This window comes from Felis catus, chromosome C2, assembly GCF_018350175.1.
Source record: "Felis catus isolate Fca126 chromosome C2, F.catus_Fca126_mat1.0, whole genome shotgun sequence".
Lineage (NCBI taxonomy): Eukaryota > Metazoa > Chordata > Mammalia > Carnivora > Felidae > Felis > Felis catus.
The window spans coordinates 47532638-47551670 of NC_058376.1; the positions used below are offsets into that span (position 1 = coordinate 47532638).

General features: G+C 39.6%; 1 protein-coding gene across 3 annotated transcripts in view; it reads left to right on the forward strand.

The window, feature by feature from the left end:
• COL8A1 (collagen type VIII alpha 1 chain) overlaps nucleotides 1–14338 on the forward strand; it is a 152932-nt gene extending 138594 nt beyond the window's left edge. For all 3 annotated transcript variants that reach the window (XM_011285982.4, XM_019839605.3, XM_045036806.1), the window contains 2 exons: nucleotides 6589–6919; nucleotides 9684–14338. In XM_011285982.4, coding sequence (XP_011284284.3) covers nucleotides 6592–6919; nucleotides 9684–11590 — 2235 coding nt within the window. In that variant the 5' untranslated portion in view covers nucleotides 6589–6591 and the 3' untranslated portion in view covers nucleotides 11591–14338. The remainder of the gene's footprint in view (nucleotides 1–6588; nucleotides 6920–9683) is intronic.
• The last annotated feature ends 4695 nt before the right edge of the window (nucleotides 14339–19033 follow it).

A 19033-nucleotide genomic window follows, 5' to 3' on the forward strand; every position in this document is an offset into this window, starting at 1 on the left:
CCTGCTTGGTTTTTCTCCATGTTTTCCAAAACTGCCTATATTTATGTATTTGGCTATTTTTTTTGTGTGTCCCCATCAAAGCATAATTCTCAAAATGCTAAAACCACAATCCTCATTCATAAGTGAACATGCCAAAGTTTTATTTAACATGGTGACAAAGTTGGTTTGAAACAAAATATTAAAAACTTGGGGCTTTAGGGATGCCTGGGTGGCTCATTCGGTTAAGTGACTGACTTTGGCTCAGGTCATGATCTCACGGTCTGTGGGTTCAGGCCCCGCATTGGGCTCTGTGCTGACAGCTCGGAGCCTGGAGCCTGCTTCAGATTCTGTGTCTCCTTCTCTCTCTGACCCTTCCCCACACATGCTCGCTCTCTCTCTCTCTCTCTCTCTCAAATAAAAAAAAAATTTTTAAAAATTAAAAAAAAATAAACCTTGGGGTTTTTATTATAATGAGCTGATAGAAAAAAATCCTGAGTTACATACAGTTACATACAAAACTGGTTAACATAGCAAAGAGAAATAAAACCATATCCTTTTCAACATAGTTGACTTGTTATATCTGTAAAACTAATCAATTATGCAATAAAGTTACATAACCCTAGTTAGATGATCCTAAGGTAGTTTTATTTGCATCACAGTAAAAGATCATGTAACCATCTATCTTTTGCCTTATCCAATTTTGTGATATATTTTTAATGTCCACTTCCCACCTCCCGCTAAAAGTAAGCTACATGTACCCTGCCATATGAATCAAAAAAGGTGGTCTCTCCTACTAGCTGCTCCTACCAGGTAATAAAAATAACAATAGTTGTACAACAAGATAATAGGTTGCTTTATGAATGTTTCCATCATGATTAATATTCAAATAGGAAATATGAAGGCATTCATATTTCAACGGGTGTAGGTAGGATTCTAAATGCAGAGTGAGGCTGAAATAGATATTTTCTAAAGCCCCATCAGCACTAAGAGTTTTGACTGTGAAGATCTATCTAAAAATAGATATTGAGAAAATGGAAAGAATATCACATAGTTGCCTTGTCCTCAGCTTACAATCATGTTGAAGTATAATGGACCAAACAAAAAACAAAAAACAAAAAAACAAAAAGCAATAGGAAAAAACATAAGGTTGATGAGCTGCATTTAACTTTGTGTTAAACTTTCAATAGGAAGAGGAAGATAATGATGGCTGAAAAGGTAGGGAAGACTGCAGAAGTAGGAATTGAGTTGGTCTAGAGGAATTGTCTAGGTGATATGAGCTGAGTTGTATCCACCAAAATTCCTGTGTTGAAGTCCTAATCCCTAGTACCTCCAAATGTGACTGTATTTGGAAAGGGTTTTTTAAAGAGGAAATCAAGTTAAAATGAGGTCAGTAGGATAGGCCCTTATCTAACATGACTAGCATCCTTATAAAGGACACAAACACACAGAGGAAAGCCATGTGAAGACATAGAGAAAGGATGGCCTCTACAAGCCAAGGAGAGAGGTCTCAGAAGAAACCCACTGTGCCAACATCTCAATCTCTAACTTCTGGTCTTCACGATTGGGAGAAAATAAGTTTCTGTTGGTTAAACCACTTGGTCTAAGATACTTGGTTATGGCAGCCCTAGCAAACTAATACAGTAGGGTTAAAATGTGGAGGATCAAAAAGAAGAAACCCTTAGAATAAAAAGAATACAATGAAGATGTGAAAATGAAGATAGACACAGATGAGTAAAGTTCTGAAACAATGGTTTACATTAGTGAAAGGCACCTATAACTACCAGTGTGATAAGAAAGACTTTGTGTGTGTGTGTGTGTGTGTGTGTGTGTGTGTGTGTGTGTGTGTTGTGTCTTAAGAGAGACAAGTAAGCCTTTCAACTTTCACATCTCTATCCAAAATTTATTTCCCCAGAGATGTTTTACCCACCACTCTTTCCAGAACAGTGTCTTCCACCCCAAGGCATTCTCAAGCTCTTCACCCTGCTTGGTTTTCTTCATGGTACTCAAATCTGAAATTACAAAATTTATTTTTAACTTGTTTATTATTGCCTGCCTCCCACACTAGAAAGTGGTTCAATAAGATCTAGAACCTCATTTGATTCACTCCTCTCACCAGTACCCAGTTTGTAGCATTTAGTAGGCACTCCTTAAATAACTATACCTAATGAATGAATTTCTCTGAGAAATGTAATCAGAAGAGAACCTTCTTTGAGAGGCATGGGAAAGCCAAGAAGACAATTCTGGTAAATATCACAGGAGTAGGATTCTGCCTGACTTCCCCTTGCTTCAGGGGTGATATATCTGAGGCCTTGAGAAACTATAGCTCCTGTGGGAGGGACTACCCAGGAGCAGATGAAAGAGGCTTGACCACCACCACCACCACACACACACACACACACACACACACACACACACACACACACTTGCGTGTGTTGTGTTAGCCTCATGTGAAAGGGAAAGTTGGATTTAGGGCAAGGACTGAAGGTTTAAATACTTAAACATTCTTTTGCACAGCAAGCCAAAATCTCACGGGGATAAATACAAAGAGAAAATGCTGAGGGGCATTTAAAATAATATATATCACATTATTCTGTTATATACATCACAGGTCACATGAGGAAACTGAAATTCTCTGCAGCCCTTCCCAAATATAGGGAACCATTTAGAGCTATACAAAATGATTAGGATTGGCAACTCTGACACCAGAATGAATAACTGCCTTGGTTCAGCTGTTCTTTCTTTTCTTTTTTTTTTTTTTTTTTTTTTGCCCTTTTTTAACAAGTATATTTTAATGGCCATTATTGTTTTATTCATGTTAGGTTTATCATTACTGCAGTTAACCTCACATTTATCTTGGCTAGTATCTTTCTTTGAAACTCTTTGACATTTCAGTTGGTTTTGATTTGTCTTTTTGGTCACACTCCATTAATAATAACTTAAATTTGAATGGTGCTTTTCAGCTTACAAAAAAATTCCTACTATCATTTGTGCCCTCAAACAGCTCTGTGGGAGAGGCCAAGATTATAATTTATTTTTTATAGTTGCTGTTTTATAGGTAAGGAAACTGAGACCTAGTGAAGATAAGGCACTTACCCAAAGTCATAGACATGGGGAATGGTATAGCTACAACTCAACTCGGTCTTCTACAGGGCATGAAACCCATCACTAAGTTGGTCTGACTGGCAAAGATCCACTGTCTGCACACATTATATACGTTGATGTTCACGTATACTCGTGCACACGTGCACACACACGAACACACACGTACCAGTTATCAAGTATAAATCTAAGAAAACATCAACTAGAATTCACAACATTATTGTATCTTGCGTCCTCGGTTGGGGGGGGGTAAAAAAAGGGGGGGGGGCAAGAAAATCCATTACCACCATTTTTTTCCCAGTAGAAATTCCAAGGCTCCTTCCTCCCACCAGGTGTTTGTATAGTGTTACACAAATCTGATGTTCTTTTGAGTGATTTGGGGAGAACCACCACACCACTTTGACCACCAAAACTATCCTCAGGGACAAGAGGGAAATCAGTAAGGGTAAGTCAAGCGGTAAATTCTAACCAGGGCCCCTACATAAATATTCAAGTTAAAACTGAACACAGTTTATTTTAAAAAAGAGCCAGAGAAATGGCAGATGGCAGACCTAAGGAGGTGGTTTTCAGGAAAGGCCAAGACTACAAGAGGAAATAATTGTAGTAAAGTAGGATCCCACTGGGCCTTTGGTATCCAACTGGTCTTCTTCCAGGCATTTTGCTTCCTTCCAGTTTTCCAATGTTTCGTTAGATTGTCCTGGTTTAAAAATTATTAAGTATAATCCAACACATTCACTGAATTGATGGAAGGGTGAAGGGCCAAGTATGCTAGCTTATTATTAAAGACATCACCACAAGTTTAGGGTTTAGTAATTAAATTCATTCATCCCCAAAGATAGAATTCAGTCCCAGCTCATACATTACCAGGTATTACCATGTATTTCTGGTATAGATTAATACTTCCAGCTCTCTGGTGACTGCCTTAAACCCTGAATGTTAAGGACTCTAGAGAACAACTGAGTCTTATTTTTAACAAATAAAGAACTTGAAGAGATCTGTTCAGATACACAAAACTAAAATGAGAAATAAGGTCTTAAGCTCTGGTCTTCTGAGTGAACAAAGTAAGGAATGGTGGTTTGTATAGTACGTTGTAATTTGTGTCTTAAAGGAATATGTATTATATGTGCATATTCTTAGAATACCTCTGGAAACATATGAGGAAAATGGGAAAAGTTGTTGCTTCAAGGGGAAAGGATTAAAGATACTGGAGAACAGAAGAGGATGGGAAATTCACTTTTTTCTGCTGTCAATCCCTACTAAAAAAAAGTATAAGCTCTGTGGGGGCAGGGCCCATTGACCATATTATATTTATCTTTATAATCCCTAGCTGGGTCTAGCATTGTGTTTGATGAGTAGTCAATAAATTATCATTGAGTACTCACAACAGATGTTCTTTTCCCATCTAAGATAAAAATGGACCATAGGGGCACGTGGGTGGCTCAGTTAAGTGTCCCAACTCCTGATTTTGGCTCAGGTAATGATTTCACAGTGTGTTTGATCCCACATCAGGCTCTGAGCTGAGATTCTCTCTCCCTCTCTGCCACTCCCCTGTTCATGAGCGCGCTCTCTCTCTCAAAATAAACTTTTCAAAAAAATAAATAAAATGGACTACTGAGTATAAATCAATACCAATTTTGTGGCTCTTTCCAAATGGTTTATAATAATCCTTCTTAGAAAGACAGAAAATAACAGCATTCTATCTTCTCCCATTTACCAGCACATGTACTATGTAGAATACACTTGAATCAAATAGTTCTTGAGACTATTCTGATTTATGAAATGGAGAAAGTTTTAAAAATCATTTTACTGACAGATGTTTTGGGGAAAATATGGTTAGTATATTTAGAAAAATTATAAAGCAGTGAATTTTGTGGTAGAGATTCCATTAAATATTTTCTTAGGTGCTTTTTATTAACCAATTCTCCTGTAGCCTGTTCACACTCTTGGCATCCCTCTTGAATAGGATGTCGCAAAGTCAACACATATTTTCTAAGTGGAAAACTGTGATCCAGAATTAAGGCAGAAGCAAAGAAAACAAACTCACAGGAGATTGGAAATTAAATTATTTAGAGATAGTTTATTCAAAGTTCTTCAGAATATTCTGACATTAAAAATTGTGAGAACCTTGCCACTTCTTTCTCCAGCATAATGAGGACACTCCACTTAGGATTCACATTTTCAAGTCCTTTAATAACGTGTGGGGAGCACCTTATTATGTCCTGTCAGTACCAGGGAGAACAGACTTCAGTGTGTACCACAGTTGGCCTCTAGTGGGCTTTTGTGAGCACTGCAGTTCCCTGGGCTTCTGGGTCTTCAGCCCTGGGCATTTCCAGAGGTCTTTTTGAGTTGGTTTTTATAAACCTATAAGCCCCATTTGCATTTATTCTGTTAAATGCCAAATTGCAAAGGGTACTATTAAAGGGCTTGTACAGTTTATTCATGTGAGTAGTTACACAACCCTATTTTATGCAACTAATTTGCTTTGTAAACACCTTTCCTTCATAATAGTACAAGATAAACTTCAATGGACTCCCGGTCCAAATGAGCAGATTCTAAACTAATGACTTTACGGTATTTAAATATTACAATGGCATTTTGGGACTGTCATATTGTACTTTCTTTCCAATTCAGAAGACTTCTGTGGTTTGCATTGCTGTTGTCTGCTTGCTCTTCAACTTTTACATTTATTTGTGACCACACCAAAGCAGCTAAAGGGCAGATGAAAAATCTCAGTCCCTGGCATAAAGCCTATCAATTACTTACCATTTCCACTTAGAATGGAATTTTGGCACATACTAACAAAGCCTGACTGGCCACCAAGTTTGCCTCCTTTTGGACAACCTACTCAATCCATTAGGATTAAGTTTAGTGCAAATGTGATACTCAAAAGAATAATGATTTAAAGAAGAGGATAAACCTTTAGCTCTTCCTTGTGTAAACAAATTCTAAATTTAAGGATTAATATGGGACCTTCTTGTTCAGCCAAGGCTGAGGTCTGTTCTATCTTGTTGCTCCACCATGCTCAGTGCACGGATTTCACTTCTGGTCCCAGATATCTGCTCTGCTTCCAGGCAAATGTATCCACATTTCAGCCAGCAAGAAGGAGGAAGAGGAACAGGGCCACTCTCTTTCAGGGTCCTTCTTGGAACTTGTACCCATTACAACCACATCCATTTGTCACATGGCCACACTTGGCTGAAATGTCTTTATTCTGGGCTGTTTCGTTCCAGCTAAAAATCAAGGGTTCCAATACCATGGAAGAAGGCAGAATTGATATTTCCCATAGCTTATAATCCCACCAACTGCCTTCATTTGACAGTTCCTACTCTTTTCTGTTTTTTGCTTGTTTTCTCCTGAAAAGGCACCATCTTCTTCCTTTTCATGTATCTTCCACTGGTGATGTTCTGCTGATAAAGACTGTTTCCTTCTTCTCCCCCTTCTTTCTCTAAATAGACGTGTCTATTGGCCTGTAAGGCTTTCACCATGTTGGTGCATTCCTTCCTTCCACAGGTGATGGCTGTGCCACCTGGCCCTCTGCAGCTGCTGGGAGTGCTGCTTACCATTTCCCTGGGCTCCATCAGGCTCATTCAGGCTGGTGCTTACTATGGGATCAAGCCGCTGCCACCACAAATTCCTCCTCAGATCCCACCACAAATTCCACAATACCAGCCTCTGGGCCAGCAAGTACCTCACATGCCTTTGGGCAAAGATGGCCTTACCATGGGCAAGGAGCTGCCCCACATGCAGTATGGCAAAGAATATCCACATCTACCCCAATATATGAAGGAAATTCAGCCAGTGCCAAGAATGGGCAAGGAAGCAGCACCTAAGAAAGGCAAAGGTAACATCACATTCCTGTGCTATTATGAAATGGCAGCTTTCCAAAATCCTCAACTATGAGATCAGGGGAAAAGCTACATTTTATAAATTTTTATTCTTGAATGTATTACTGATATTCATTAAGTGTTCACTGTGTTCTAAACTCTATCCTCAAAAAGTTCAAGACCTAAAAATACAGACAAAATTAGTTTTCTGTTGTGCTTTAATAGCATTAAATGGCACAAAACATATTTAATAACAAATAATTTATTCTCTTACTCATTATCTGTTCAAATATTTGGCAACTATTTCATGAGCATCTATTTTTGTGTCAGACTCTGGGCCAGATGCTGGGGGGATTAAAGCAATGGGGGAAAAAAAGGTGATAAGTCAGTCTTCTGAATTGGGACACCAATGTTGTAAGGACCTACTGTGTTAAAAATATATATATTTGAAAGCATTTTGTGATCTAGGAGCTGGATAAATGTCACTGTTTTTAAGAGTGGTTGAATTAAGCTACTACACCTGTTAATAAACTGACAAAAGGAGACTATAAAAGGTAAGGACTGCATGACAGATGAACATTTTCCCCATTGCTTTCCAGCCATATTCATTAGTTATTCAGCACCTACAACATGCTTAGCACTGTGAGAGACACTTTCTTAAAACTTCAGTTGTTTTATCTGGATTCTCAAGAAACCTAGCATTTATAGGAAAGGAACTGCATCGGCATAGCAATTCCCTTTGAGAAAGTGGAGGCCATTCCTACTGGTCCCTGCAAAAGCAGGAAGCTCTACTTCTGGGGTACGACTGGATTTGGTGCTAAGAGGCCTAGAGGCCAGAAATGAGAGACCTGAAAATAATATAATATTGTACGTCAACTATACCTCAATGAAAAAAAAAAAAAAACCTCTCTGAAACTACTTTTCTTCATCTGTAAAGTTAAGATTTGTTGAGAAAAATCAGTGGCATAAGGTAAGTAAAATGCTAAGTAAATACTAAAACAACATAGAAACTTCTGACTTGCTACAGTTGGTCATTCAAGAAACTCTAGATAAGAAGAGTATGTTCAGGCACTGTGCTAGACATCAAGGATTCCTGATGAGTAAGACATGACCCTGTCCCAGAAGTTCTTGATATAGTAGCTACACACTGCTTAGAAATAATATGTCTTAATAGCACTAGAATATCTACTTAGCGTAAAAGAAGCATTCCCAATTTTCTTCTCTTTAGGAGGTGATAGCCCACTTAAGGGATTATCAGGATTGTTTTCCTTCCTTTCTTGAGTGGCCTGCCTGGCTTGTGGCACTTCCTGTTCTTATTCTGATGGGTACCAGATTGCAATTGGGGAATTTGCTAAGAATATAAGTTCTATGGTTCTATTTTGTTCCCTGACAGTAGCTCAGTGAAAAATATAATGGTCAGGATTAAGATATGGCTATTTGTTAAAATAAAACTTTGAGGCCATAAATTTCATTTCTTTGTGTTTCATTTCAGTAGCATAGAAGATCCAGAGTTGTATTGCCGTGAAAGGCACAGCATAATCATCCCAACAAACATGTGCTTTGTATTTTGATAACAATCTGAGAAAGCATAACATCTTTCATTATCTATTATCTAATGTTGTAGTGTGGCTATATTATCCTTGCTGCAGAGAGGCAAGCAGAGACAGTGAAGGCTTAAATGGCCCAGTCCAGATCTCATTTCAAGTCCAAGAAGAGCTTCCTGCCCCTAATCCCAGCTCAATTCCTTCTCCACACTGCTTGTCAGCCTGAAGTACCTTACTTCTCCTGTTTGAAACCTAATTTGCAAATGAGGAATAATTTATTAAAGAATTCATATTTGAGGCTCAGGAAATCCTATAGCACATTAAAGGAATTAAGCAAATGTATTTGGCTCTAGAGACAGACGTGGAAGATGTTATTAAACCACATACAAGATAAAATGCTTCTATTCTTCCCTGAATCCACAAGATAATTGCTTTCATTAAACACATCTACTGCTTTTCAGCACAAGAGGAAATATTATTTAGCCACAAAATATGTATTTAATATATAAGATACATTAAAATGTTATTTAGCCAAAAATATTATTTAATAGGAAATATTATTTAGCATAAAATATATATTTAAATATATATTAAATACATAAAAATATATACAATTATATATAAAAAGTATATAAATATAAATATATTAATATATATTTAATATATAAAATGTATTAAAAAATCAAGGACATGGAAAAAATACATTAGGTAGAATAAATAATAAAAAAAATAAAAACGCCAACACTTCAACACATACACACACCTAGAATACATGAGATGAAAATACATATAAATGTCAAGTGATTATCTCTTGAGTAGTGGGCTTATAGGCAACTTTGATTTTTCTTCATCCTTCTTTGAATTTTCCAAAATCTTCATAGCAAACACACCATCTCAAAACTTTGGAGTTTTGTACTTGGAAAAATGTTTCCTCATTACTTTTTAGCTTTTTTATATAACCAATGCTGATAAAAGCAGCTACAGATATCAGTTCTCAACAGTATTTCAAACATGACAAAACAGTTATCAGCCTGATTGTCCTTTAAGTACGGATAACACAGTCCCGGAAGATGAGCACATTATTCCTAGTCTCTCCTTTCAGTAAGTAATAGGCTAAGGTGTCAAAATTAAATAATGATCGTCATGACTTCCTTAAGTAAGGAATAATAAATATTAATTTTTCTTTCTCTTTTTTTTCCCCTCCTTGCCCCCACTCCCATTCCCTCTCCCCCAACAGAAATACCATTAGCAAGTTTACGAGGGGAGCAAGGTCCGCGTGGAGAGCCTGGCCCAAGAGGACCACCTGGGCCCCCTGGCTTACCAGGTCATGGGATACCTGGAACCAAAGGAAAGCCAGGGCCACAAGGATATCCAGGAATTGGAAAACCAGGTATGCCCGGAATGCCAGGAAAGCCAGGAGCCATGGGAATGCCCGGAGCAAAAGGTGAAATTGGACCCAAAGGGGAGATCGGGCCGATGGGGATCCCAGGACCACAAGGACCTCCAGGGCCCCATGGACTTCCTGGCATTGGAAAACCAGGTGGGCCAGGGTTACCAGGGCAACCAGGTGCAAAGGGTGAGCGAGGACCCAAAGGACCACCAGGACCTCCAGGCCTTCAGGGTCCTAAAGGAGAGAAGGGCTTCGGAATGCCAGGTCTGCCAGGCCTGAAGGGTCCTCCAGGGATGCATGGCCCTCCTGGCCCTGTTGGACTTCCAGGAGTCGGCAAACCAGGAGTTACAGGCTTCCCTGGGCCCCAGGGCCCCCTGGGAAAGCCAGGTCCTCCAGGCGAACCTGGTCCACAAGGCCCTATTGGAGTCCCAGGAGTTCAAGGGCCTCCTGGGATGCCTGGAGTTGGGAAACCAGGCCAGGATGGGATCCCTGGCCAGCCAGGATTTCCAGGCGGGAAAGGGGAACAAGGACTGCCAGGGCTGCCAGGACCCCCAGGCATTCCAGGGATTGGGAAACCTGGCTTCCCAGGACCCAAAGGTGACAAGGGCATAGGGGGTCTGCCTGGGGCTCTGGGACCAAGAGGGGAGAAAGGACCAGTAGGAGCCCCAGGAATGGGGGGTCCCCCAGGAGAGCCAGGCCTGCCTGGAATCCCAGGTCCTATGGGCCCTCCAGGTGCTATTGGTTTTCCCGGACCCAAAGGAGAAGGTGGGGTTGTAGGGCCACAGGGGCCACCAGGTCCCAAGGGTGAGCCAGGGCTTCAAGGCTTCCCAGGAAAGCCAGGTTTTCTTGGTGAAGTAGGGCCCCCTGGCATGAGGGGTTTGCCAGGTCCCATAGGGCCCAAGGGGGAAGCTGGGCTCAAAGGTTTACCGGGGCTCCCTGGTGCTCCCGGGCTGCCTGGACCAAAGGGAGAGCCAGGAATCCCAGGGGATCAGGGTTTACAGGGTCCTCCAGGCATCCCAGGGATTGCGGGCCCCAGTGGGCCCATTGGACCACCTGGAATGCCAGGCCCCAAAGGGGAACCAGGCATCCCAGGGCCCCCTGGGTTCCCTGGAGTAGGGAAGCCTGGAGTAGCAGGACTTCATGGCCCCCCAGGGAAGCCTGGTGCCCTTGGTCCTCAAGGGCAGCCGGGCCTTCCAGGGCCCCCAGGCCCTCCAGGACCCCCAGGTCCCCCAGCTGTGATGCCCCCTACACCACCACCCCATGGAGAGTATCTGCCAGACATGGGGCTGGGAATTGATGGAGTGAAACCCCCCCATGCCTATGGGGCTAAGAAAGGCAAGAATGGAGGGCCAGCCTACGAGATGCCTGCCTTTACAGCTGAGCTGACTGCACCCTTCCCACCTGTGGGGGCCCCGGTGAAGTTTGACAAACTGCTCTATAATGGCAGACAGAACTACAACCCACAGACGGGCATCTTCACCTGCGAGGTCCCTGGGGTCTACTACTTTGCATACCATGTTCACTGCAAGGGGGGCAACGTGTGGGTTGCTCTGTTCAAGAACAATGAGCCCATGATGTACACGTATGATGAGTACAAAAAGGGCTTTCTGGACCAGGCATCTGGAAGTGCGGTGCTGCTGCTCAGGCCCGGAGACCGAGTGTTCCTCCAGATGCCCTCAGAACAGGCCGCAGGACTGTATGCTGGGCAGTACGTCCATTCCTCCTTTTCAGGATATTTATTGTATCCCATGTAAAAAAGAAAAGAAAGAGAGATTTAATAGAAGAAAAGAAAATGATGCACCGAAAAATTCCAAATGAAAAATGTAATTGCTTCAAAACATTTATATAGTTGGAAAGTTATATTTCAGTGAAAATTTGAACCATCGTGTACAAATAAAAACTAAGATGCATGTTTAATGCTCTGCACAGCAGCCTATAATTGAAAATGATGGGATAGATTTATGTATCAAGTACTGACACTTGTGTTGTACCCACTGGAATCATATTAGCTGTTGTATTGTTATATGCTTCCATAACCTGCTTATTCAGATCATTCAGAATATTTCAGTATGAAAGATCATAGCTAATGAAAGTCATTTGCTCATACTGTTTAAAGATTTATCAATATGGCTTAAAGAAATGTCATTGATAACAATTACATACCGTATTTACTTGCATAATTTCCTCTGTATTTGTGCAGATATTTTGCCATGGAATGTGGGTGAGGGGTTCTGCTGTGTTACAGCCCCAGCGGGAGGGAATCAGGGGGGACCAGTAGGGTTTTAGTCCAAGGGATATTTCCCTCCTGTCAGAGGCTGTATCTTTTCTCAGTATGAGTCCTACTCAGAATTGTCTACCTTGTCTCTCTAAAAGAACAAGTGAACCAATCGACCACCGTGTAATTTACTCAGTGCCTCCTCTGTGCCTTGCACTGGATGAGACGTTTGAGGGACATGAGACGGTGCCACGAAAGAAGCTAAACAACCAGCTGGGAGACAGGGGCAGTATTTAATTCACTTCTTTCTCAAGGGTTCTTTTTGTTTTATTTTCTGTAATTTTTTTTTTCTTTTTTCTTCCCTCCATGTAATTTCCACTATGATCCAACCAACATAAGCACGTGGAAGTCATAAGAAAAAAATAATAACTTTCCAGTTTCGTGGAATGTTCATTATCATCAGTTTTCAATTGCTTACATGCCTATAAAAATCCCCCTTCCTTGCCTACCCATACAAATGACTACAATGAGGTTTCACCCATGAAGGAGCTTTAAGTGTTTCTCAGTAGCTGTTGAATTTTGAAGAAATTTCCCAGTGTTATATATATGCAAATTGGTATGTCTGAGGTTCCAAAATCAATTTCCAAAACCCAAGTCATTTTTTACTTGGGGAGGAAAAGAAGTTTCAGATTTCCATAGGAAAATAATTTTTTTGAAAAATTATTTCTCAAGTTTTAAACTAAAAAAAATGGATGTAGTATTTTCTAGTGTAGATACTAGGAGGAAAAGGAAAGTTGTAGGAAAAGAACTGTTTCTTTAGAAGCAACCTGTGGAACAGCTATCTGAAATGTCAAACGGCAAATAAGAGCCCATGCTTCTTTTTCACCTCATACTCAGCACAAGTCAAGGGTCAATGCAAGTTTAAAGAGAAAAATAAGTGTCTTTCCAGGTTTTCACTTAGGTACATATTAACTGCTTCAGGCATTCAAATCTGGTCTCAAAACACAGACAAAATATTTCAGTCAGCTATGAGTCTGCCGCTGACACTATAAGGAATTGGGGATATAATGTGGGGTTATAGTGGTGGACTCTTGTATCTCTTCCTCAAAATTAAAAGTGAGAAGTTGAGGGGAAAGGTACAGATGGAAAAATACACAAATAAATACGGTATAAACACACATGGAAATGTGTCTATGTCAAATCTGAATCATTTTAACCATCAAGAAAATCCTCCCCAACCTAATAGGTGTCTTTTCCCTTATATGGTAAACGAGCACCATTTCTTCTCAATTTCTTAAAAAGAGAAATGAGTTCATTACCAGAGGGTTTCTTATTCACTGCTAATTATATGACAAACTTTTCCCATCAAAAGATATCCAACCCAACTTTCATTTTCAAAGCAGACAGCGTTTCTATGGCCAAATACCCTTCAGGTTGGTCTTGAGGATGCTGGTTTTGGACTGATGACTATGGAGGCAATAAGGACCCACTGGGCTCCTTCAGCTAAACAGATGCATTGAAACGGCTTGGAAGCAAGTCAAATCAGCTGATCTGTAAATCCGTATTTATCTGTACATGTATGGGCTTTTTCTTTCCACCAAGTAAGAAAGTACCTCTTTAGGTAAAACCAAATTTCACATTTTAAAATACCTTCCAACTTATTTATTGGTTGTTACTCAATTGCATATATATATATTATATATATACATATATAATATATATATATATGAAATGTGTGTGAATGTGTATATCATCAGGCATATGCTTCTAACTTTTAGATAGGGGAGGAGCAAAATTTATGCCAAATACTGTGTATTCTACAATGGTGCTAATCTCAGAACTAAATGAATTACTCCATTTAATTTAAAAAAGAGTTTTAAATAATTATCTGTGTGTTTGTGTTTCCCTTTTAAGTGTTGCACATCCTGTTAACACATTAGTGTAAAAGCAGATGAAACAAACAACCACATGTTCGAAAATCTAGGGATAGAGCTATAATCCCTATTTAATTCAAATTCAACCAGAACTTTTCCATGTGAAATGAACAAAATTGGCATTGTTATTTAAACACAGAGTTTTAATGCAGTATGACATCCCACAGAGGAAAAGAATGTCTGTAGTGGGTGACTGTTCTCAAATATTTTGCAGAACACCATGAAAGGTGAATAGACTGGTAACTTTTTTGAGTTTCCATGATAGATTTGAGACTTGTCAATAGCAAATCAATTTTGTATTTAAATTTTTGTACTGATTTGAAAAAAAGACTTATTAAATATCTTTAAAAGTATGTTTCTCATCTTGTTCATATCACTCAGCTGACACTAAACCTCATAATTTTTTTTATCTCCCTATGTACTAATGAGCTGCTGAAACAGAGACCTAAATCATAGCTTAAACAAGACAATTATTTCTCTTTGACACAACAGGTCTGAGCATCAGCAGTCCAGTGCTCATGTGGTAGCTCCAGTCAGGGCCCCAGATTCTTTCTATCTTTCTGCTTTTCCACCCTAAAGTTGTTGCCCTCATCCCCAAGGTCCAGGACAGGTAACCATCACAGCCACATTCCAGGCAGTGGAAAGGTGAAAACATCAGGAACGGGAGAGCATGCTCCCTAATTGCTTACATTACTCCCTCCCACATCCTATTGCTCTGAATTTAGTCACATTGCCCAAAGCTGCCAAGAGAGTGTGGGAAATTGAATATTTATTCAGGGTAACCACATGCCCACCTGAAAATCAGGGATTCTCTTAACATGGAAGAAGGGAGAACAGATATTAGGGGACAATGAATGAGCTGCTGCATCTATCACCTCCATCATAAAAGGAAAAAAAAAAAACTGCCACAAACCTCTCTTCCCCCGCAAGAAACCAATCCTCAAATACTCTATTCTATTTTAGCCGGCCACACTAGAGCCAAATATTTTGAGGGGAGACAGTGGTGAGTAGAGCTACAGAGCAGAAGCAGACCTGTTTCAAGAATCTAAGTGTCTTAAGTATCACTGATGAAAGAATTCTGCTGTGATGATTTATTAAGCTCAGAATGATTGTAACTTACATCTATGATATTATGAAGAGATCATTTAAACCATTCCATAAACAAGTGTGTATCACCCGTCTATGGGCTGATTAACTCACTTGCTTAAACCATAAGTCTGGAAGCTCAAGACCACAGTTTCCATTCCCAATCAGCCCAATTAGTTCTATTTCATTCCACAGCTCTTCCATAACATGAACCAATCATCTTGTATGCACACACTATTGGTCACAAAGGTAAACAGAAGGGCAGATACAGGTGACACAGGCAGGGAGGAATAAATAGTTGGAATTCAGAATGCTGGACAAGCAAGGCGAATCCATCATCACAATGGGTCTGTAGCATCCCCTTGCCTTAAAACAAAACACAAAGCAGGCCTACTCTGCACTCGATACTACTAGTACTACGAGGCAATGTGAAGGATACAAAAACAACAGAAAACATGACCCTTCCCCTTAAAAAAAATTATCTTCTGTTTGGAGGAAATTAAGATGTTTGTTAAGCAAAAGATTAGTTTGCAGTTGATATACAAACAAATACAAACAGATGTGGTGTGGTGCTGAGAGGATGCACACTAGTTAGATTCAGGAAGAGAAAGACCATTCCATGCTGCTGCCTTGCTAGAAATGCTCTGACATGTCTCCTGCATAATTCCTCCTCACCCCTCAAAACACAGCTCAAGGATCACCTCCTCTTCTGTACTGCTCAAAGTCAGTCATCTTCTCCCCTGTGACCACCCTGCCTTGTATAGACTTCTGTCCCTTCACTTTCCCTACCTTGTAACTGACCTGTTACTGTCTCCCATATTTGACAGAGAGTAGCTTCTTGAAAGCAGGCACTATTTCATCTTTCATCCATAGCCCAACACAGAGTGCTGGTCCAGTACCAGGTCAGAAGGAAGAATGAAGAATGAATCTCTCAAGGCTGCTGTGGGAGGCAGTGATAAAGTCGGTATGAATTGCTCTAGGATTCCAAGATTCTACAGAAGGTTATATATTCCAAGATTATTTAGAAGTTTAATGTGGGATGAAACCTAATAACAGACAGTGTTTTGGAGATGATTTTTAAAGAAATCACTTTTAATGTGATGGACTTTGAATAGCATAGGGACATCCCAAGAGGAAAAGGTTCTATTCCTCTAATAGAGAGGAGGAAACTGGTATTTTTGTGAGTGAGCGAGTGACTCTGTGTGTGTGTGTGTGTGTGTGTGTGTGTGTGTGTGTGTGTGTGTTTGTGTTTTGGGGCAGGTGGTGAACAGGGCAATTTGGGATAATGGAAATAGCCTCACTAGATTGGAGGATCTACCCAAGCACTAGTAAAGGAAACTAATAACCAAAGAAGGATCAAATGATATCGGGCTTTACATATAGGAAAGAGGCATTTATACTTTATCAAATATGCAGTAAGAATACATTGTAGGTCCTTAAGTGGGAAAATGGTATGAAAATAAGTATTTTAGAAAAGTTACCTTGATGATTCTATGAAGAAGGTGAATTACAAGTAGTAAAACTAATGAGGAAATCAGAACCGCTTCAATCCAGAAATGGGATGGTAGGTTGGTGGTGAATAGTCCAAACAAGTCTCATGAGTAAAGGTCACATGTCAGGTCAGGTGTCAGGATTTAAGGAATACAAAACAATGGAGCTAGTTCAAGGGTGAGGAAATAAAACAAAGAAGAATTGAAAATTGAAGAAACAGTTGAAAGACTAAGGTGAACTTGGGGACAATCCTAGGATGGCCTTATGAAGGAAAAGGAAGCTTGTCCCAAAGGTGGTTTCTTCTCATCGATACACCTGGAAGACAGGGATGGTGCCCTATCATAGACAGACACAGGTTGTCCACTAGCAAAGCCCACTCCAGGCAGGGAAATGAGAAGACAACTCAGCTTATTTACAGGCTTGTGGGATTTCCCTGATAGTGGGATGAAAATGCATTTAGTAGGAAGATGAAAGGTAGATCCACGAGCCTGGAGAGAGACCTATGGTCTATTGTAATAAGGGAGAAAAAGGCCAACTTGAAATTAGTAGCACCGTTTGCAGATAAAAAAAAAACATTAAATTGCTTTAAAATATCTTTCTTTACTTATTGCAGGAATTTATTTAACAAATCCTTCATAATAGAGACAGCAAAGATAGATATCATCCCAATCCATATGTAATTACAATGAATTACATAAGTACACAGGGCCAAAAAAGAATGCAAATCAATCATTTTTTACTATATTTCAGAAAAGTTTTCTTCTTAATGGTTTGTGACTCTAAAAATACAAATGTTCATGTCATTCCCTATCATGAAGAAGAAAAATATCTATGGAGTAAGATTTAGGGTTATCCTTCTTTGAGCAAAGAGTTACACAAAATTTCTGATGGTTTCTTTCACTTTCAAAACCAGTATTTATATCAGGGTAAATTTTATCTTCAAATAAGTTATTTTTTATGATTTCAAATAGCTCTTAATGATTTTTATTATCAAAAAAAATTTTTTTGCTAATTCCTGGAGATAAATGTAATGGAATTTAAATCAAAAGTGGGGTATATCATTCCATTTTAACAAGGTATTCAGAAGTTTCTCATGTATGTTACTGAAACACAGGACCATCTAATCAAATCTTCCATTGAGGCATCCAGAACCTTTCCAGAGATTTTTTTTTCTTTGCTATCTTACTGCAAGTAAAAATAGATTTTTATTAGAATCAAAAGCAGTTCTAAATTAAAGTTTATGAAGTCTGGGGAGGCTTACATTTCACATGCCTTGAAAGACCTAAAAGTTAATTTTATAATGAGTATGGCCAAGTCACTTCTCATCTAACAAACTGGCAACATGTGCACATCTGCACTTTATTCATGGGATGAGAGATACAAGAGGGAAAGCTGATGGAATGCTTACTCTACTAGTCTCCAGTTGTCTACTAGTAATAATAGTTGCCTTTTGACATCAAAGATGAATCTGTCCTTGTCATTTGCTTTACCAAACCAGAGTCATCAATATAGAACATGTTAGGAAAGGTCTCTGGGGTCAGACTCAGAGAACAAATCTCAACTCTTCTATTTACTGGATGGTCATCTTGAGTCAATTATTTAACCTCTCTAAACTTTAGCTTTTGCACCTGTAAAATAGTAAGTAATAATAATAACTATCTTTTACAATAGTTGGAAGAACGGATGAAGTAGTAGGGTATGGTACAGAGAGGTAACAATTGTTATCATTGACTGAGTGCCAAACCATGTACCAAAAACCACTTTGTTTTTATGTATTAACTTAGTTACTCCTCATAGCTAAAGAAATTGTGCCATAGTAACTTGTCTAAGAGCTAATAAATGACAATGCCAGGATTTTAACCCAAGCATCTGGCTTCATAGTCCACATTCTGAGCTATTACACCATATTGCCTCAAGGCAGAAGATAAAACTTCTCAGCTATCTAAGTAACTACCATTGAAGGTTCAGAATAGTAGCTTGCCTCAGAAGAGAAAGAGAGATAACCAAGTTCTGAAGTTATTTCTTAGTTATTGGCATTACCAGAGACAGTAGAAATAGCCAACTACCAGAGGACTATATTGACAGATTCTGGTGAATCTTAGGAGATAAGAGTGCAGATATACATGGCTTTATTTTTTTATTTTTAATGTTTATTTATATATTTTGAGAGAGAGAGAGTGAGAGAGAGCACACATGCGAGCAGGAGAGCAGCAGAGAGAGAGAAGAGAAAATCCCAAGCAGGCTCCACGTTGTCAGCACAGAACTGGGCTTGGGGCTCCATCTCATGATTGTGAGATCATGACCTGAGCTGAAATCAAGAGTCAGATGCTTAGCCAACTGAGCCACCCAGGCGCCCCTATATGTGGCTTTAAAAATTAAACCGCTGATGGGAATGTAAAATTAGGCAACCACTATGAAAAACAGTATGGTGGATCCTCAAAAAATAAGTAAAACCACCATATAATTGAGCA